At 52.3% G+C, this 20,819-nt stretch overlaps 7 protein-coding genes across 7 annotated transcripts; 5 read left to right on the top strand and 2 right to left on the bottom strand.

The window, feature by feature from the left end:
* Positions 1 to 1,048: 1,048 nt before the first annotated feature.
* On the top strand, positions 1,049 to 1,663 carry UHO2_00619 (putative transposase; the record flags this gene model as incomplete). The annotated part of the gene is made up of 1 exon (XM_041557239.1): positions 1,049 to 1,663. The coding sequence occupies one exon, from the start codon at positions 1,049 to 1,051 to the stop codon at positions 1,661 to 1,663; it is 615 nt and encodes a 204-aa protein (XP_041413173.1).
* Positions 1,664 to 2,590: 927 nt separating this feature from the next.
* UHO2_00618 (uncharacterized protein) lies at positions 2,591 to 8,509 on the top strand (the record flags this gene model as incomplete). Its single annotated transcript, XM_041557238.1, has 1 exon — positions 2,591 to 8,509. One exon carries the CDS (start codon positions 2,591 to 2,593, stop codon positions 8,507 to 8,509), a length of 5,919 nt encoding a protein of 1,972 aa, XP_041413172.1.
* A 1,260-nt stretch (positions 8,510 to 9,769) lies between these two features.
* UHO2_00617 (uncharacterized protein) lies at positions 9,770 to 11,785 on the top strand (the record flags this gene model as incomplete). The annotated part of the gene is made up of 5 exons (XM_041557237.1): positions 9,770 to 9,901; positions 9,997 to 10,112; positions 10,291 to 11,417; positions 11,577 to 11,626; positions 11,717 to 11,785. 5 exons carry the CDS (start codon positions 9,770 to 9,772, stop codon positions 11,783 to 11,785), a joined length of 1,494 nt encoding a protein of 497 aa, XP_041413171.1.
* Positions 11,786 to 13,192: 1,407 nt separating this feature from the next.
* UHO2_00616 (uncharacterized protein) lies at positions 13,193 to 14,263 on the top strand (the record flags this gene model as incomplete). The annotated part of the gene is made up of 1 exon (XM_041557236.1): positions 13,193 to 14,263. One exon carries the CDS (start codon positions 13,193 to 13,195, stop codon positions 14,261 to 14,263), a length of 1,071 nt encoding a protein of 356 aa, XP_041413170.1.
* A 117-nt stretch (positions 14,264 to 14,380) lies between these two features.
* Positions 14,381 to 16,084, bottom strand: UHO2_00615 (uncharacterized protein; the record flags this gene model as incomplete). The annotated part of the gene is made up of 1 exon (XM_041557235.1): positions 14,381 to 16,084. One exon carries the CDS (start codon positions 16,082 to 16,084, stop codon positions 14,381 to 14,383), a length of 1,704 nt encoding a protein of 567 aa, XP_041413169.1.
* Positions 16,085 to 17,037: 953 nt separating this feature from the next.
* On the top strand, positions 17,038 to 18,372 carry UHO2_00614 (uncharacterized protein; the record flags this gene model as incomplete). The annotated part of the gene is made up of 1 exon (XM_041557234.1): positions 17,038 to 18,372. One exon carries the CDS (start codon positions 17,038 to 17,040, stop codon positions 18,370 to 18,372), a length of 1,335 nt encoding a protein of 444 aa, XP_041413168.1.
* Positions 18,373 to 18,573: 201 nt separating this feature from the next.
* Positions 18,574 to 20,505, bottom strand: UHO2_00613 (uncharacterized protein; the record flags this gene model as incomplete). Its single annotated transcript, XM_041557233.1, has 1 exon — positions 18,574 to 20,505. The coding sequence occupies one exon, from the start codon at positions 20,503 to 20,505 to the stop codon at positions 18,574 to 18,576; it is 1,932 nt and encodes a 643-aa protein (XP_041413167.1).
* Positions 20,506 to 20,819: the final 314 nt, after the last annotated feature.

The raw sequence follows: 20,819 nt of genomic DNA, 5'->3' as shown, positions 1-20,819 counted from the left end.
TAGTCAACACACTGGACACTCATGTCGGCGTCATCAATCCATACTCACACCAGACCATTGGTGTCAACATCAAGTTCACTTAGAGTCGTATCGTAGTTTGATCGTGCTGAGCTACCTCTGGACGGAGTGTCCACAGTGGTCAGTCAAAGTCTGTCATAACATCAATACAACTACAGATTCCAACGAGAAAAGTGGCAGAGACAGTTCTGTCGCATATTTCACTAGGAATCATAATACCATTAGTGCTGTTGCATAACTCGATGGAATCAGTGATAGTACTGATACTACTACTGATCTCAGGTTTCAGGCGCGCGACCGCTGACACCCTGTTTGGCACTGTCTTGTCCTGCTGGCATCAATCCCATTGATACTGCACTCCTACCATTTGCATGGCATAAGGGTTATGCAACACTGCCCTCTTGCCTTCATGCTCTCCTTCTGCCTGATGATGTGTGATGCCCCCCGTTTGACACAGCTCCCTCTCGACTTTATCTTGTGAATCCCTTAAGCCACTTGTTGAACCTCATGACCAAACCCCTTGGTCATGTGGTCACATCAGCACAGTTCTGTCTTGACTTGTCTTGTGAAACCCCTTTAGTCACTTGTTGAAACTTGTGACCCAACCCCTTGGTCATGTGGTCACATTGGCACAGCTCCGAGTACTTGCTCATATTGGCCAACTAGTTGAGGCATGCTGATCCAACCAATCCCAACCAATCCCATGAGATTGATCTGGATTCCTGGAGTTTGATCAATCTCATAATTCATATGCACTGCCAACCCGATTAATCTCATTGATCCCCAATGGTTTTTGGCTCTGATCAATCTGGCACACCCTTCATATGTTGATCTTCTGTGCACCCTTCATATACTGCTCCATTACGCAACATTACCATGACTGCTGCTTGATCAATTGGCACACTCTCTTGCGCTGGCCAGCCGACCCTGTGACAACTGTCATTACAAAGCACGAAGGTTAGTGAAAAAACCGAAGCTACTCAAGAGACATTGCAAAGCCCATTTCAAATTTGCTAATGAGCACAAGGACATGACTGTTGAGGATTGGAAGAATGTGGTATGGTCTGATGAGACAAAGATCAACTTCTTTGGACCAGATGGTAAGCAGTTCTGTTGGATTAAGAATGCTGGCTTCAACAGCAAGCTTGTCAGGCCAATGGTCAAGTTCAGCAGCAGCTCCATCATGATCTGGGGCTGTATGACATGGGAAGGGGTGGGAGGTATGCACTTGGTGCTGGGTTCAATGAATTCAGACCAATACATTGATATCTTGAATGACAAGCTTTTAAAAACAATCTCAGATTTGTGGCTTCAGCATGCATACACTGACATCACATTTCAGCAAGACAATGACCCGAAACACATGTCAAAGAAGACAATAACATGGTTGGAAAGTAATAGCATTAAGGTTATGCAATGGCCAGCACAGTCACCAGACTTAAACCCAATTGAACACCTCTGGCACCATCTCAAAATGCAACTTTCACAGTGTAGTACAATTGCAAAGTCCAGGGATGAACTGCTCAAGAGGTGTGAAGCTGAATGGAAAGCAATCACTCCAGAGACATGTAGAATGCTAATAGAGAGCATGCCAGACTGCATCAAGGTGGTTCTGAAGGCCAAAGGAGGGAATACAAAGTACTAAGGTGTTGTCGAGGAGCACTCCATAAACTGTCCCACAATAATAAAAAATTTGGCTCTTCTTCATAGCACAATTTTTTTAGTCAATGTCAATATCAATTACACAGTCTTGGAGAGAAGAAGCAGGGCTTTCAGATGATATCAGACAGTGTGGCAATACAAATTATAGCTATTGAGCATTAGAGTGATGTATGGTGACATGTAAAATTATGGGACAGTTTACATGTGTGCTGTATATACATTAGCATGGCAACTGCCAAAGGTGGAAGTACTCCTACTTAATGATCTACCATGGCAATGAGTGGGACTGTGTTGCACCCAATCTCTGGTGAGATTGGCTTGGCTCAATCTCTAATTAGATCAGTCATCTAACTGGATTGGCTCTGCCTGATCTCTGATCAGATCGGCTCTGCATCATCCTTTAGCGTCGCACTGGATCGTAATCTTCAACACCGTCTGCTGTCTGTATTTTCTCGCGTTGCATCCTCCACTCTTCACAGGGCTTTGACAAAATGCGGAACACGGTCATCAGTTGTGAGTGTCTGTCTCTCTGGCTGATGCGCAGAAAGCTTCTCAATGCTTCACGGCGCAATCACAGTCTCAAAAGTGGGCTTGAAATTCTCAAGGTCGAAATCAGTCCTTCGTACCACAGTCATCCCGACCATCATCAAACCATACATCACGTCCCTTCCCATCAAGTCACTCTTTCAAACACTCCTTTGACCCTTAGCAAACCTGAACGAAGCGCAGGCGAGGCCAAGCCATCTGTTAGACGACAGCCACACGCCTTTTGAAAGCTGGCTACTTTTCACGCAACTACATAGAGAGCTCGACATGAACTGAAAGTTGGACAACTTCGATATCGGTGCACCTTCCCATCCAGCACAAGTAGGAGGAGCCTCCTTCCTATCCCGCCGGTCGATCTGCAGACATGGCCCCTGTTGATAGCCCGTATGGGCGATCACAACGCGCTCAGCAGCGTCCTTACTACGTTCCTTCTTCTGCGGTCGACGATAGCATCGCCAAAGCATCATCTTCTACTCCTTCCCGCTCCGTCCCAAAGACTTCGACTCTTACTCCACAGAATGGCTCCGCGTCCACTTCAGCACCGATCGCCTCTTTGAATGGCAAGCCTCGCGCTGCACATGGTGTCTCGAGTACGGCGGCTTCGCGACTTGCTCAAATCTCTCCCTCAGCATATGACTGCTTCAACGAGGTAGCCTGGGTCGTCGACCTGAGCTCGCGCATCGGAAACGCTCTGCAAAGTCCAATTCCACCGCCACCAGTCTCAGCTCATGACTCGTTTGCTGGCTCCCCATCTTCATCCTCTTCACAAGCTCATTTCGATCTTCTCCCTCGACATCGCGTACGCCTCCCTCGGCCCAGTAAAGAATTTAGAGACTTGCAACAGAGGCTCGGACTCACTCAGAGCTCATCTTCCTTCTCCATCGATCTCGATACCAGTGCAGACATGACTGCAACAAGCACTTCGGCATCAACGCGACCTAAAGACCCTGACTCGGCCATTCAGTGGGTCCAACATGCTCAAGACGACTTTGAGCGTCGTCGCGCAGATCTCGAGCGCTCTCGCCAAGGGCTCTTGAAACGCTTGGAAGGAGACCATCAAAACAGCGATACGTACGCACACGATGGCGAAGGAGAAGCGCAGCATGCAGCCGAAGGTCCTGTCCATCCAGCAGTTGAGCGAAGCATGCTTGCTGCCAAATCTCTCCAAGAGCTCATGCGCAGCGGTGGCTTGCAGTCCGAAGACGGCAATGACGCAGAGCCCGGCTTTGCAGACTTGCTTGCCACTGCTGAGCCTATTCCTGGTGGTTCAGCCTCTCCTGGCCCTTCGTCCCTGTTTGAAGCCAACAAAGGCTCGGACGGCACCCTCAACATCGAAGCTATCCTTCAACAGCGTGCCAAGATGGCTCCACTCGATGACCAGAACGAAGCCGGTCCATCTCAAAACAGAAGAAGTATGCTCGACCTCTCCCAAGCTCCTCCTGCTCAGCCAGCCAAGAAGCCCGTTATCGAGGTGCTGGATGCTGACGCGCCTGCCTCGGCCTCAGATGAGTCGTCGCAAGCAGACAGTGATGATAACGAGGAAGTTCATGCGCAAGGTGCTTCCGACAGAGCCTCCAGTCAGGCATCTAGCAAGTCGGATAATTCCGAGTCAGAGTCTGATGCCGAGACGGGTCAGCAGCACCATGCATCTGCCCGCAACAGAACACAAGAACAATTGGCAACTTCTCAGCGTGCAGCACCGCATCCTATGGACCAGATCGCCATCGTTGATGGTGTCTTCAAGATCATACCTGCTCGTTCGGACGACGCCATCGACGCACAGGGCAGCAGCGTTGTAGCAGAATCTGAAGAGGAAGTGCGCGAGAGTCGCATCAGCGAAGATGAGAAGGTGCAAGATGCATCCGACGATCAGGACTCAGAGACTGATGCCGACGATAACGACGAGGAAGATGAGATAAAAGACCAAGTTGAGCACGACTACACTGCATCACGAGGTTCGAATCAGTACCGCGACGGTGTTGGTGGAATGAGCACCCGCGATCTCCTCTTCGAAGGTCCCACTGGTGAAGCTGATGAACCCATCGTCCTTTCCGACTCTGACGACGAAGGCGAAGACGACTCGGACCAACAAGGACAGCGAGGAGATGTAAGAGACGACGATGAAGAGATGGAAGATGACCTGCAAGATGAGCTCGACGAGGACTCGGCAGATGGCTGTGAGAGCGAGCAAAAACATACTCCACGAGACCGTGCTGACGTCCCTGGCCAGCAAGCTTTCGAGCCACAGCGGCAACGACAGGGTCTAGATCAGGCGGACGACGACCAGGAAGAGGACGAGAACGATGAAGCGGGAGAGAGTGAGGCAGGCGAGCAGAGCGGCGAAGAGGGTATCGATGCAAATCAGGAGTTTATCAGGCAAATCCAAGCCCAGAGCGCTTCCGTTTCCCGTGATCTGGGCGCAAAAGTTGTCGCAAGCGCCGGGACTGATAATATCACGGAGCAACAGCCGCAAAGCGATACCTTTGCCGCAAGCCTCGAGCAGCCACAGCCCACAGCCACTGCCGACGATCAGGGAGACGCAAAAGTTGTCGCAAGCGCCGGGACTGATAATATCACGGAGCAACAGCCGCAAAGCGATACCTTTGCCGCAAGCCTCGAGCAGCCACAGCCCACAGCCACTGCCGACGATCAGGGCGACGCAATGCCTGACAGCGAAGTCGAGCCTGAGGAGCTAGACGAAGACCTATGCTGGTCCGAAATCGAGGCAGATCAGCGGGACGATGAAGACTCCCGCGATGCAGATCTGCCGCAAAGCGCAGCGGTCGACTCTGCATACCGCGCAATGCATGGCTCGCAGCCGACAACGGGCTTCGTCAAGGTTTCTCAGCTTCTTGCCGGCATGCAGGATGCTGGTTCCAATGCGAATGGCGAAGAGAAAGCGTCCAACGGTCGCTCGGATCCTACGATGGGATCGATCGATCCAGAGATACTTGCAAGCTTTGCTAAGTCCCCGGCTTCCGACGCTACTGCCACAGCCTCCACTGCGATCGGGGCCGAATCCTTTCATCTTGAGCGAACCGCATCTCAGACGGAGGCGGACATCTTTGACGCCTTCACGCGTCAAGACGCATCAACGGACGCCAACGAACCAAGCTCGCAGAGCGACGCCAATGTTGAACCATTGTTGCAATCTGAGCCAGCAGAGCAGCACACGCAACACGATGAAATCAAGGACGGTGATGCCGACGCAACCATGCAGCAGCCATCACCGCAGCCCGATCAAGCCATCAATCAGCGAGAAGAAGCAGAAACGGAAACAGCGCAGGAGCAAGAGGAGAAAGCGCGGGCCGCCGTTGAGCGGGAGACCGAGTTACCTGAGGATTCTGCACCGACCGTCAAGGACGATCACAAACCTGTTGTTGGCGAAGCAGAGCCAGATGCTCACGCCACTGTCGCTAAGGTAGAGGAAACATCGACCGAAAGCCCGGCAGCAGCTCCTTCGCCGCTAACTGCGGATGATGCCATCATTAGTGATGCACCTGTCGATCCCGATAAGCCGGTCCTGGAGCGCGTCGAGAGCACCGATGTGTTGGAAGCAGACGTCGAGGACAACAGCGAAGATGAGGCTACAAACGAAGACATTGCCATCGAAAAAGCTCGTGAAGATAGCGCTTCTGCACATGACGTCCCTGCGAACACCGAGCTCGCTGCACCCAGCGCTCCAATCGGCGAAACCGACAACATTGTCATCGATGCAGAGAGTGTTCAAAACACTGCTGCAAAACTGCCTGACGTTGCAAACCAGGCGCTTCAGAAGGCAGTACAGAACGAAGTCTCCCAGCCACGTAGCGCATCTGTCGTCCCGGAAGACGAAGGCATCATGAGCGGCGATCTTGCTGATCGCGACAGCTCCATCGAAAAACAGGCCACTCCCTCGACCAGCAAAGCTCCCAGCGTTGGTCCGGAGGCTAAAGATCAAGTTATGGATGATGCGACGGCAGTTCCAGAACCCGTCGAAGCAGACCCGACAGGATCATCGAGCACCTCCAACAAGGTCAAAAAAGCCGGAGATTCTGACCCAGAGGAAGAGGAAGTTGCTGAGGAGACAGAAGAACTCGCTGAGGAGAACGAAAAAACTGCTGAGGAGAAAGGGGAGGCTGCTGAAGAGATTGAGGAGGCTGCTGAAGGAGACGGAAGCCGAGGACGTGATCGACAAGGCAGCGAAGCTGTCGTCGAACGCTTGGACGACAATGTCAAGCCTGAGAGCAAACCCGTCACCAACGCATCTGAATTGCCAACCCTCAACGAGCCAGCAAGGCAGAACGAGGACACTGAAGCGCAGTCGTCAAGCAGCTTGCATGCTCTGGTCTCTGCTGGCCGCGTGCCGCCATCACCAGCATCCTCGGATCGCCGTTCGACTTCGAGCTTCACGCCCTTTGCCAACCGACTTGGCCATCGCCATCTGCACGGAGCCACCAAGAGAAATCTGTTCGCGCAAATGACCGAGGCTGCTTCAAACTTCGCCAGCAGTTTCACTGCACCTCTTCGTTCTCTTCCCTCTTTGCTCCCTATTCGCGAGAGGCAGGCAAGTGAGAAAGAAGAGGATGACGACAAGCAGGATGAGACGGAAACACCAGCAGAAGTTGTAGCCGAGAGCTCCAGTACTGCGGAGACTCGCCAGCCGATCAGTCGTTCTACGAAGCAAATTGAGCCTGCTGAGTACACCATTACCACCCGCTCTCACTGCCTTTACCGACGACTCGAGCTGACCGACATTGAGCGCATGCCAGCATTCATCGTCCCTGGCTGCTCGATCAACCACGAGAATGCTCGCGCTGAAAAGGCTCGCGATTTGGGCGTTGCACCCGAACAGGAGTCGGATGACTGGATGGATGTTGACCCGGATCTGCTGCCACTCGACGTGCATCAGAAACTCAGCCGAATCGTCGGTATCCAGATCCTGCGCGAAGGTATCTTTGCAGAACCTGACTCCTCTGCAGCCAAGCTGCTCATGGACGGCTATCAGATCGACTTGGACCTCACGACGTCTTTCGATGACAAGGCGGATCCCAAGAAGGCACTCTTCGAGAAGGACGCTGAGGAGCACAAGGCAGTCTCCTTTGACGATCCAAAAGCTGAAGTCAAGGAGGAGCACAAGATGGATATCAGTCACGATGAGGACGCGGAGCAGAAGTCGGACGTGCAGCAATCGAGCCTATTTACTCCAGTCAAGATGGAGGCAGGAGACGAAGTCAAGGACGAGATTAAGGATCCCGAAACTCCCTTGCGCACTACTAGGCAGAGCTCGCGACACCGAAGAGCTGGCAGCGCTGCTTCTACATCAAGTCATCATCGGTCTCCTCGTCACCCTGACCCGACTAATGCCGATGCCGATTATCTTCCTGACGACGAGAGGAAGAGTCTGTATCGAAACAGACATACATCAGCTGGTGCTCCTGGCGATGCTTCCATCACTTCGCTGGAAGAGCAACTTACAGCTGGCGAAGACGATGAAGGCGATCGGATCCTGCCAGATGCTGAACAAGACGCTGAGAAATCCGAAGACACTCGAGAGGCGGCAGTCGACGAATCCATCACACCATCCCCGCCAAAGAGGAAGCGCGGACGTGCAAGAAAGAGCGCAGCAACTGCTGACACGACCTTCGAGCCATTTGCAGATGATGAAAAGCAAGCCGATCAAGAGGATGTCGAACCACCTGCAGAATCCAAGCCGAGGAAGGGCCGTGGTCGCAAGAGAGCAGCCTCGTCCGTCGAAGTGTCCAGCGAAAGTCAAGTTCAGGAAGAACAGGGCCTCCAAGACGCTGCCGCCGTCGAAGGAGCAACTGGAACCGCTTCTCCCAAGTCGAAACGTCCTCGTCGTGGACGCAAATCCAAAGAGGTACCTGCATTTGACCCAGCCAACGAGGAGGCAAAGAAGGAAGCGGAGGACGGAGAAAATGACGATCATCGAGCAGGTAGCTTTCTGCGAACGAGGTCCACACGCAAAGATGAGGGCGCAGTGCTGGAGCAGATCGATGACGAGCAGCATGAGGAGCAGGCGACCGAAAAGCCGGCCGACAGCGGTGAAGTCGGACAAGGTGGACGCCGTTCGAGGAAGCGAAAGCAGGCTGCTACCGAAGACTCTTCGAGCGTAGCCGAAGCGACCCCAGCTGAAACTATCTCGAACGTCGACGATGCTGAGAGTGGCAAGCAACCACGTCGGAGCCGCCGGTCTCAAGGAGGGTCGCGAGCTTCAAGCGTCAGTCCTAGCAAGACCACCCCGCGAAAGAATGCCAAGCGCAAGGTGTTGAAGCTCAACTAGTCGATTGAACGTTCATTTGACCCCACTGTACCAAGCTGTCGCCCCTTCTTATCCAAATCGTCGTCGAATCTACGTCTCCTACGGCAATTGCTAGTTTTTCCGCGCATCAATCTCTTGTATTGTGACCTAGAGTGATGGAATGACGTCAAGAACATGTGTCACGATGGCGGTACGGCTCTGAGTGCGGCGGTGTGGAAAAAATGGGGTAAAGTGCTTTTGCCACCTCCGTGTCTTGCGATGCAGTGACAGATAGCCGAGCATGATCAGGCTCGATGGCGTCGTCGGGGCTAAAGCAACACCGCTGACCACGTCGAATGGATTTGGCGCTGTTGCAACGATACTGTACCCGTACTTCAAAAGCCTAGAAGACAACAAAGCCCGGCAATGTCGAGCTTCTGCCAACGTCGAGGTGATCAAACGGTGTTCGTGATTGTGATAATCTGGGGATACACCGGCAGAACCATTCGAGCAGCCAGCAGCTAGATCGCAATTGACATCAAGCAGGAAGGCGTCCTTTTCGTTCCTTCTTGAGTGGGGGTGACAATCTTCAAGGAGAGCGGCTCGGGAAACTTTAGACGTGATGGTAGAAAAAGAGAGGACTCAAGCTGAGAGGAATCGTTGGCGTTCGCCATAACGACTACTTATATCTTTCTGAGATCACATTGTCATGTGGTCTGCGACGCCCATGGCTAATGATGTCACTGAACTCCGCCTTTCAGCCCAAGCAGCAGTCTCAAGACACTACTCACTGCATAGCATTGAGCTCACATCAGTTACGCCGTCCAGGCAGCGCCAAATGTGGTCTTACCCTCCGCATGATCTAGCTAGCCACCGCTTCTCCTGCGATGACGGCCAAGATTCGCTAGGGGGCCCAGGGCGTAGTCCTTGCGTTGGCCAGCTTTCCATCGTTCCGCGGTGACGAGGAAAGACACCGCTGAACACTCTTCGCCGAAGCGGAAGCGATCAATTGACTTGCTTTTTGGCCAGATAATGTGCGACGAGTGTCGACGACGAGTCCCATGTCCGTTACAGAACGGAGCCAGAGTCCCTGCTGACAAAGGGTTCTACTCTACTCAGCATCTAGCCCGTGCGGAGAGGAAATAAGAGGAGAAGGATAAGAAGGGCTTTGGTCGCTACTCAAATCTCACATCCTCTCAACACGGGACCAGGGAAAACAACAATCCCAGGCAGATTCTGTCCGGATTAGGCTCATTCTCCCCACCGTCTCCTCGATTTTGTTCAATCAACGAGGGCCTCAGGATGGATCGGACTTCGGGAACATATGCAGATGGTGACGACAGTGCAGTTAGTTGCGACATGATTGGAGAAGTGCCGGTACGATCCAGCTCGGCACCACCGGATCCTTCTCTAAGGCTATCGACGCTCGAGGAAGTAAGTGGACCAGCAGCTGGCGAGGCGAACACACAGGCGCTCTTGACACTCAGCCAATCATCTGAGTCCATTGAGCCCTGCACCTCTCACAACAGCCTAAGAGTATCGCCTACGACCAACGAGAAGCATCTCAAGTCGTACTTCACCAGTCAACTTGGTCATCGACCCGAAACCGGGGATCCAAACTCGACCTCTATAAAGACTTGGTCTTGTAAGTCAGCCTATCACCCTCACGGCATTTTTACGATGAACATCTTACTGATTTTGGTGCTGGTCACTCGATCTCACTGTGACTATACAGACGGCAATCGAACGCAGAATATGCCGATCTTGACGATCCCTGTGACTCCAAACCCTCCGAGGAGCTCATCACCGATCTTCGACCACAGATTCCTAAGCTTCGTCTTTCCAAATGCGACGCAAGAGTATCCCGTGCCAGTCTGCTCCCTCTCAGCAGGCGATGGTCAAGTCGGCCATGCTCAACCGCAGTCATACTTTAAAGAGAGTCTGGTGGCGCTTCCCAAAGGAATGCTGTCACACAACCTGACGCGAGACGAAGGTCAAGATCTCCGATCGCAAGGTATAGCAGCGCGAGTAAAGGCGCTGGACTTGTCATCGACACCCGCAATGCATACCTTCTTCACGCATGGGGTGCTCCCTCATTCCGGCAGCGGTTCCATGACATCAGCTACAGGCGCACAGAGCTGGCTTGATGCAGGTTCCGATCCAGGTTTTCGGCCTGACGGATTGTGGCACATGCCGTATCCAGGGATGGCTCCGGCCAACCCTGGGAACGAAAGCCTTGCACCACCTTTCGGATCTGGAATCGCTCGCAACCCAATGTGGGGCTTCGCCGAATACCAAGTGAGCGCAGACATGGGGCACGATTGGAGAGATCTCCAGAGTCCCATGACGCATGGATCGGAGAGCTTGACGAATACAAGTGGCTCAAGCTCGCTTGCCTCGAGTCGATCGTTACCAGACTTGACATGGACTTCGAACGACCCATGGCCAAGTCGTTCAGGGGCGAAATGGCTGGAGGACAACCCTGACCCTAGCGAGGAGAGGTCGACCAAGCGACAAGCAGGCCTTGGTTCCGAGCGAGTCGACTTAGGACAACCCTTGTCAGCTTCTTGGACACCGAACACGGAGACGAGCAACAGAGCGCAAGCAAACTCGCAAACGTTGAATATGGATTGGCAGTCAAGCTCAGTTCCAGGTGCGGGCAGCAGCATTATTACAGTTGGCAGGATTGCAGGTGGTCGCATCGAGGAAGGTTCAATAGGCTCAAAGAAGCGGATCTGGTACAGAGCACCAAACGGTCAATTTGCTTCTGCTACGCAAGCACTCTCAGGCAATTTCCCAGGAGAAGGCAGTGGTGGCAGCGGGCAAGATAGCTTACATGGTAACAGCGAGGGCTTCCGACGGATTCGAAGACGACGCAAGTCGGAAGAAGTGGAGCGCAAGTACCGATGCGACTATGATGGGTGCGACAAGGCGTACGGAACACTGAATCGTGAGTCAGATCTCCACGGTCGTTGCAATGCGTGACGACGCCACAACAGCGCACAAAGTCACGGACTAACCTTTCTTTCCACCTTGCCTTGATCAATTCTATCTGCGTTGCAAACCTGAATCGCCTCTTATCTCTTCCTCGACCGACTCCCGCTTACAGACCTCAACACACACCGCGCTACGAATGACCACGGTCCACGACTCAACGCAGTAGGTGGGTATCACAGCATGAAAGCATCTTTGCCAGCAAAAGTCAAGGTCCTGACAAGATCATTGCTTTCATCTCTCTGCTTGTTCTAGGATATCGACGAGCTTACGCGGAGTGGAAGCGCAGGCAGAGCGCCAGACAAGGTGCTTAGCTACCTTTGAGTATGACAGCATCGGGGAATTGGTGCACTTTGATGATGGACCAGCGTCATCGCCGCGGAAAAGATGAACATGGATGGATGGATGGACGGACGGACTTATGCTGCAGGTGCAGCTGCATGGAAGGACTTCAACGAAACCGCATCGAGCTTGACATGACAGAGATGATTGGCTGTAGCTTGGACATTCACATTTGCTCTTGTAACTAAACTATGCTTCAGAGAGAACGGTGCTACTCGAAGTTTAGAGAGTTGAATTTGTTTGTGCCAAGAGACGGGCCGAAATCGAACTGAGAACCGGAAACAAAACAGTTGAAGTTGAAAAGTGGAAACACCACTTCGTCGGGGCCACGAGCAAGGCTCCCTTCGCACAGGTGTGAAGCAACTGTAATGCTTAAGGTATTTAAGTGAACTAAAGCTACAGACATGAATATATATATCTTCACATCATCTATGAGAACGTCGAGCAGCCTTAGGTGAGTCGAGTGTCTCTCCTGCAGAGCTCCTGAGCCGTTGCCATGCCATCCTTGGTGCGTTTCACGCGCCTGAGTCAACTCGTGAATAAGCGGCGTATGCTTTGACCAGCTTTGCCCTGTCGGCATCTCGGATAAACCCTGGGAATTCTGACGTATCTTCATCTAAAACAGGCCGTGTTGCGCCACAGCTTAAAATCCGATGATCACCCTTTCCCAAGTTGCACCGTTCCACCGGCTCTCGGGGTTAAGACGCCCCATCATCGACGTAGACCATGGTAGAGAAACAGCCGTCGAACTTGCCGCAGCCAAACCAGCGCACCTGCCTGCTTGCTGTCCAATGCTAAATGAGCCGGTTACGATTCAGAGATGTCATGTTGCTCGTCTGGACCAGATGTTCAGATGCTTTCGGTTCCCCAATCGTGAAGGGCAGGCTCCGAGCAGCAAAGACGATTCTTTACTTGGCCATAAGCGGAAGCTCGATGAATCTTGACAAGAGATGCAGTTCAAAGCTCCCTAAAGCTCATGGCAGCGCTGCAGCAATGCTGGAAGAATTTGGGTTTCTCAAGAAGACCTGTCGAAGCGGCCCAGATGACGCAATAAAAAAAAAAAAAAAAAAAAAAATCAGCCGTCTCTAGCTGAAGCTGGGCTCAGACGCCTTATCTGGAAAATTGCTTGAAAATTCCAAAATCAGAAACACCTTATCGAGCTGCTACGCCCACTCTTCTGACTGCTTTTCCCTTGGAAAAAGTGACAGAAGAAGAACACTGCAAAGAGTGACCTTCTATAGCCTTCATTGCTCGGTCCACTCTGCCAAACCCCTCGACTATAAGTACTGCAGCCTGAACCTTGGCTTCCATCCGATATCAGAAAATCCAGCATCCGACATCTATATCCACAGACACACTCAAACATTATCTCAAGACTTTATGCCAAAGATGTCGCTCCCAACCTCGCACAAAGCCGCAGTAGTCCCAGAACCCGGCGCACAACACACCATTACCGACCGTTCCCTCTCTCCCCTCGCCGCTGATGAAATCGCAGTCAAGATCACAGCCACGGCCATCAACCCAGTCGACTGGAAGATGCGAGACTACCGAATCTTTCTCACCGAATACCCCGCTGTCCTTGGTTCTGATGCAGCTGGAGAAGTTGTAGCTGTCGGATCTTCCGTCAAATCTCACTCTGTCGGCGAACGAGTCTTTTTCCAAGGTATTCTCGGAAAATACGATCACTGCACTTACCAGCAGTACACCAAGGTCCCTGCTGCACTCGCAGCCAAGACTCCTCGCAAAGTAAACGATGAACAAGCATCCACCTTCTGGGTGGCCGGTATGGCAGTCGCCACAGGTCTATACCACAAGTCTGGTCTAGGACTTGCTGCTCCTTGGGACAAGAACGGTGATCAGATCGGAAAGGGAAAGACCGCCGTTATTCTGGGTGGTTCTTCTAGTGTGGGACAGTACGCTATTCAAATGGCTAGACTTTCTGGCTTCGACCACATCGTTACTTCCTCCAGCCCTTCGCACTTTGACTTCCTCAAATCCCTCGGTGCAACCGAAGTATTGGACCGCAGCGAAGCAACCACTGCAGACAAATTCGTCGCCTCCCTTCCCAAAGATTCCAAAGTCGAATGGGTATACGACACTATCTCTTCCGCTCAAACCCAATCCCTCGCCGTTGGCATCCTCCAACACTTGCAGGGTGGAAAAGTGATCGTGGTCATGCCAGCTGACGAAAAAGCAGTCAAACTTTCCGATGAAGAAGGCAAACCAGAGGTCACCGTTGTTAGCATCCTCGGTCTTGGCTCTCACCCAGAGTATCGCTACGTGAGTGAGCCTTTGGCTGCTCATTTGGGTGGTGAAGAAGGATATGTGGCTCAAGGAAAGATCGTTCTGAACAGACCCGAAGTTGTTGAAGGAGGTCTGGAGAAGGTCGAGGAAGCACTCAAGAGGAATAAGGAGGGCGTTTCTGGTGTTAAGGTAGTCATTCGTCCCAATGGTCCTTGAAACACAGGCACCACAATTCGTGTAAATTAGTTTACCGTGCGTTTGATGGGTGACAATGTATTGTACATGTTGCGATGTGCCGCAGATATTGAGAGTGACAAATCTGTGCTATGCAGGTCAAGGCATCCGCCTTTGAGTACGTTGAGGAGTAGGAGTCCAACCTCTCTCGCCCACACCACCACCGTTACTCGGCGTCAACCCACGCGTGCTTCTATCCAACAACGCTCTCGCGGCAGGCGTTAGTTCTCCCGCTTTCTTCGTCCTCGGACTGGCAAATGCTCTTGCCCTCAACGTGGACAGTCCGGTGTATTTCTGTGTTCCGTACGGCGTCAAACCCCCCGAAGAAGGTTTGAGTGAAGCAGAAGCCGTTAGCTTCACAGCCAGCTGTTCGCGCCGTGTAGGGTTGGGCAGTTTGAATTCTCTTCCACTAACGCTCTCGCCACTTATGGTAAGGGAAGGAGAGGGATCGGTACGCCGTTTCGCTTTGATAGCATTGTAGATTCGGAGGTGCATCTTTTCCTCCCCTTCACCCTGCAAGCTGTGTTGGGGGGTGGAATAAGGAGTAATGAATCCATATCCGTTAACTTTGGGCGTATCCATTCCGTCCATTGCTGAAGATGTGATCGAATCTGCTCTGCCCCGTCCGCGTTGAATTGCAGCATCAACACGTGAACTGCTGGGAGACCAACCCGCTTCACTGCCCTCCCTCTCTTCCCTACCAGAGATGGGGTTCGACTCATCGAGAGTTCGAATAGCGCTAAAGTTCGTCTGTGGCTTCTCCGCTTCCTCCCTTTCCTTGAGCTGTAGAGAAGCACGAAGAATGTCGGTATTTGCATCAGGACCGAACATCAGAGCGTTTCTAGCGGTGTGTTTCCAGCGGTTAAGCCCTGTAAGTGCCGGGCGATCATCTTTCCTTGGCTCGGGAACTAGGATTAGATCGTCCATCGGATCCCTCTCCCTCTCTGCCAGTACTATCTTTTCCTTCTCCTTCTCTTTACCCTCGCCCAGTGTTCCTCCGGTGGTGCTTTCGAACATCAACATTGCCTTTCTTCCCTGCTCTAGCAACTTTGTATGATCTGGGTTGGCTTCTATCGCCAACTGTTTGCCCTTTTCTGCATCTTCCTGTTCAGTCTGTGTGATCTGCTTTCGCCGCTGATTGGATGCTTCTTCGCGAGCAAACAAATGTGCATACTTGCGTTTGTGCCGTTGGTTATCGCGATCAAGAAGCTGAGAAAAGCTGGCGTTGCCTTCGGATGTGTATTGCGCCTGAAACGCTCCTAGCGATAAGTCCAGGTTGGGAGTGATACCAGATACTAGCTCCTCTTCCCCTGCCTCTCCCTCCACTTGATCTCCGTACGCTGTCCCTGGAGTTGAGGCGGCAGGCGTGGGATCAAACGCCCCTTTCAATGCACCTATTAGCGGTGTATCATCCCATTCACTCCTGTGTCCACTTCCACCTTCACCCCTCCCCAGAGTACCCTCAATCCTCCTCCGCTTCCCCTCCCCCACCCCACCATCTACCCGCACCAACCTACCCAGCGCCTCCCGTATCCTGCCCGGATCATCACTCTCAACAGCAGCCAAATATGCATTCTCCGCCTTCAGCCTATCCAGATCCGGAAAGAAATCTCGTTTGATAATACTTGATAGTCCCGAAACGTACTCCTTTTCAGTAAGTATAGATTGGGACCGGAGCGATGTTTGGCCCGCTTTGAGGGGAATCAATGGTTCTAACCCTGAGGTGAATGTGGAAGCGGTGGAGGAGAGACGAGAGGCTGCTGCAGCGGAGCGTGGTGTTGGTGGCTCCTTGCGCAGTGGCATATTATAGCCTTGTTTACAGTAAGGTAGTGAGTTTGGCTGTGGGGGAAGGGAAGAAGAAGGTTTGAGCGAGGCTCAGTTGGGGAAGGTGGAGGGCTTTAGACCCCGAAATCTGCCGATGTCGGTGGCCCGATGTCTGTGTCGAAAGATCTCGTGCGGCATTGCAAGGAATAACCAAATGACGCCATCTCGTTAAGCAACCTCGTCTAGCACCGCGCCTGTGATTTGGCAGGTCAGCAGCAATGATTTATTCCCACTTTACTGCAGATTCAAGCCGTTTCTTTTTCTTCAATTTTCTGGGATTTTCGGTCGTTGCCAAGCTCACGCTAAAATTTAGGGCAGCAGGGCGCGAGCGGATTTGACTCATTCGATAATCCATTTTTCTCGCAAAATTAGCCCACGGGCCGCGCTTGCTGACGCTCTCTCTCGCAATTTCACACACACACAGTGACAGTTCCGGGCTGGCTGGCTGAGCAAGGAAGCGGGCGGAAAAGGGTCTCTCTCTGGTTGCGGTGCTTAGCCATCCAATTAAGTAACCGTTCACCGCCAATGACAAAGCCACTCAGTCTCACGCCATCCTCTGACGACACTTCCCTTTCGATCAACTACTACCATCTCACATCTTTACCAATATCTGTCTACCTTCCTCGCTCGCTGCCACCCTCACGTAGCAAAGCTATCAGAAATCTCTTTTTCGGTCCACAGCCGATCTCAACATAGCCAAGCTGTTCGCCCACGCATTATAACAATGACTACCAATAATTCCAATCAACCCAGTCTATGCCCCGTCAGCACTTTCAGCGCAGGTGCTGGCACCGATGGGGTTCCTTACTTGCGCAACAACACCAACAACACCACTGTTTCCGACAACGTGACTGCTGCTGCTCGAAGCCAGCAGCAGTCTACCACGTTGAGCACCGTGGTCAAGTGGTGGTCCTGACGTCCTCAAAGCAGAAATGCCTGGATATACCAACAACAATGCTTCGCAACGTCCAGGTCGAAGTGCACCTGTGAGAGGGGTCGCTTCGCAGCAAGCTTCTACGTCTTTGACTTCCAACATCGCCAACGAAGGCACTACTTCGTCTTCGTTGCCTCAACCATCCATTCATCGCGCTCAGCAGCAGCAACAACAGCAACAACAGCCGCAGCAGTATACCTTCCCGTCTTCTTCCACCACGAATCATCCGATGGGCTGGGATCGAACCCACAGTAGTGGTGTCCCTGCTTCCGCTGTGGCTGTACCCATCTTTCGTGCTGCTCATGCCAACAACATCTCCAGCGCAGCCTCGCACGTTGCACCTCGCCATGCCAACGCTGCGCACCTTCCCGACTCTCCACCCGATACCCCGCCGCACTCACCCGGCCTTGCACCCGTCCGTTTACCTGCACTCGTCGAACCACGCCCGCTGTCCCAGCAGCGTGTCTCGCCTCCCAGGCAGCCCATTTCTTACGAGCGATCATTCACCCACACCATTACGCGCGACGCAGGTGTCTCGGTCGACGTCATCTACACTGGTCAGACACCTTGTGACAGTGAGCTCGAAGACGATGCTGAGTCTGACTTTTCAGATGATGCATCGCAAGCAACGCTCGACCAGCTCACCCAGGCTGCTCAGACGCTTCTCCTTCACTCCGACTTTTCAAGCAGCAAGTCGCAGCAGCAGCAACACTCTCGCTCGCACGAAGCTGCCGACTCGAGCATCTCCATTGCACACCGCAACGCACTGCCCATAGAGCTCATGCCCGTCACCCCCGAGATCTCTCCCGACAACGATGTTCGTCATCACGCACAAAAGTCAGCCCACTCTTTCCTCGACCGTATTTTTGTTGGTGTACTTCGCAATCTTTCCGTCGAAGACGCTGGTGTTGAACTTGTCAGTCCTGGTTGGAGCGGTGCTGTCATCAAATCTGGTCCTGCAGGTCCCGCTTGCGCCTCCAGCTCCTTCTCGTCCACTTGCAGCAGTGATAGCTCAGCAGAAACGCAACGTACGCTTTACGTCAGTATGCCTGCTGTTGTTGACGCGAGCTTGTTGCGTGAACAGGTGCTTGCTGTGTTGGATGCGGCGAGTGAGAAGTTGGGCTGTGAGTCGGTCATGGTTTGTTTGGATAGAGCTATGCGTGATTTCGCATCGGTCTTGCATGGGTTGTGCTATGTGGGTGGAGCGATGGTTGCCTCTGCCCGCGACAAGAAGGAGGAAGTAGGTGGTGGACAGAACAAGTTGCCCGATGTTGATCCCGTTTCTGGATTGCAGTTGAGGGAAGGGCTTGTTCTGGTTGCTATCGAGCTTTAACTTTGATGGAAGGGTGATCCAAACATATCACCTCACCACAGCACACATTTTCGTCTCGTTTCTTAGGTATATCCCAATCTTCAACAGTCCTGGTTTCTTCTCTGTCATTGTAACTTAGCAAATTTTTATTATCAATCGTTTCGGTCTAGTCATCACTCCTCTCGTCAGGCTGTGTGATGTGTGGTATTGCATCAAGAGAAGCTAAGGAGATGAACGTTTTTGCCAGATCTGCAAGTAGCTTTCTCCCAAAAATATCATCTGTTTGTTCACTTCTTCTACGAGTAAGTCTTGGATTGAGAACCATTTCTCTTCCTTGGGAGGTTTAGAATTAGTGTGAACTTGAGTCTTCCAGCTTGCCCCTTGACGAACTGTGCCTGGTACTGCGTCGTAGACTACGTTTGCGACTAGATCGTACACCTCGTTTAACTTTCTGTCGCTTTCATCCTTCTTAGCCCCGTTGGAAGTGAGATTGGGGAGAAGGGGAACGTGTTTGCCCACGTCTAGACTTTTGATTGGAAAGTTGACTAGGGTCGGGTTTCGTTCTTCCTGACCCAAGCTGTTCTTTGTGAACCTGCGGAAATGGATGATCAGGTAGGGTGGCAGTCTGCGCAAATGATACCGCGTGAGTTTGCCATGCGATTCATGGAGACTTTTACCGTCGTATTTGGCTAAAACTTGACCGATGGTTACTTGAGGGACCAAGCGTGAACCTGTTTCCGAATCGTCTTGTGCCAAAACGGGTGGTGGGGTGGGAAGGTCCATTGCGAGAAGGAAAAAGGGTGTATCTCGTTTATTGAGGGTAAGGGATGGGTCAAATTGGGCTCGACCTTCGGAATCTATTTGTCCGTCAGAGGTGGTAAGGGGTTGGTCGAGGATTCTTTCCGCTTGTGCGGAGGTGGATGTGGGATAGGCATCTTCGGCAGGACGAGTGAGAGGTTGAGACTCGACCTGGACTGTACCTTGGAAGCAGCGGCTGATGATGCTTTCCCCTCCCGGACCGACTCTTTTTCTCTTCGCTGGCTTTCCCGCTGCTACTGCCGGGGCCGAGGTAAGATCAGCATGAAGTCTGTTCAGCAACCACCCAAGAAACTCCACCGGATCCGACTGATGTGTAATCTTGAACCTATTCCCTGAGACCTGAGCTACCTGTTGCAAGAACTCATGCGGTGAGACTTGCGGCTTAAACGCTCTCGGATTCCACATCTTCCTCACCAACGCCCCGAACCTTTTCACCAACTCACTTCTCTCCCCCTTCCCATCCTTCCTCTCCTTCTCCTCCAAAAAGTAATCCCTCACCACCGGCACATGCACCAACGCCTGCACCACTGCATTCACATAATCATTCTTCCCTACATTATTCAACCCAATGAACCCAGGCCAATACTTCTCTCCCTTCAATTCGTAATACGCCTGCTTCTCATCCACCTCCCTTATCAGCTGCGGGGTAAAAGTCGGATTCAGAAGATACTTGATATCCTGCAGCGCTGCTTGATTTTCCTCCAGCACAGCGTAGTTATCCGGCAAAATATAAGTTTGGGCGGAGGCAAGGTTCATAAACACATGATGCGAATCATCTATACTGTGTAGATAGGCGTAAGAGTTGCGTCCTCGTCCTTGAAAGTACCGACCGCAAACGAGACAGGCGTAGACGTTGATGTTGGAGAGGGATACGGAGCAGAGTTTTTCAAAGTCGAAATCGAGGACGGCTCGGTTGATCGTATCTAGATAGAGGGCTGATTTGTATTTCTTTGCTACAGCTACTGATGTTTGTGATGAGGCTGAAGGTGCGGTTGAGGTGGATGGTTTGGATAAGGAAGATTGAGCTAGACGTGTCCAATACTCGGCGTCTTGTACGTCAGGTTCTTCTTCTTCTTCTTCTTCTTGATCGACTGGTGGCGGAGGCGGAGGTAGAGCGGTCGGTGGAGGTGGCGGGACGATATCGCTGTTCTGCACTAGCTCTGTGTCGGTCTCTGGCGGTGGTGGGGGTGGGGGTGAGTCGGGCGGACCAGGGAAGACGTGTTCTGGCAATGTTGCTACATTGTCGTCAATTGGCGGCGGAGGTGGTGGAGGAAGTGGATCAGTATTCTGAGTTGTACGCTTACGTTTCGACGGCAATGTTGATGCGTTGGCCATCCTTGCAGCTGCCTATGTTTGAGGATATCGTATGTCGAGAAGAACGAGAAGAAGCGAAGTGTTGTTCTTGGACCTGGGACTTCGCATCAATCCTCCACCCTTTCGCGTGACCAAATCGCCCGATCTCGAGACGCACTTTTCATCTCCCGATACGTCAGTCCGACTAGTGCTATTCAGCAAAGACCTTCCGTACTTGGCGGTTACACAGCGGTACCAGCCGTTTGGACCGGTTGGATTACTATCCAGCTTCTCATCAGCCTTCGACTCTCAAAGCTTTAGAACAAAGGCCTTCTGCTGAGCAAAGCTACATTTGG

Source organism: Ustilago hordei (genome assembly GCF_900519145.1).
Source record: "Ustilago hordei strain Uho2 genome assembly, contig: UHO2_contig_01, whole genome shotgun sequence".
Classification (NCBI taxonomy): domain Eukaryota; kingdom Fungi; phylum Basidiomycota; class Ustilaginomycetes; order Ustilaginales; family Ustilaginaceae; genus Ustilago; species Ustilago hordei.
Note: the sequence above shows the minus strand (reverse complement) of the source record. Positions and strands in the feature narration are given on the sequence as shown.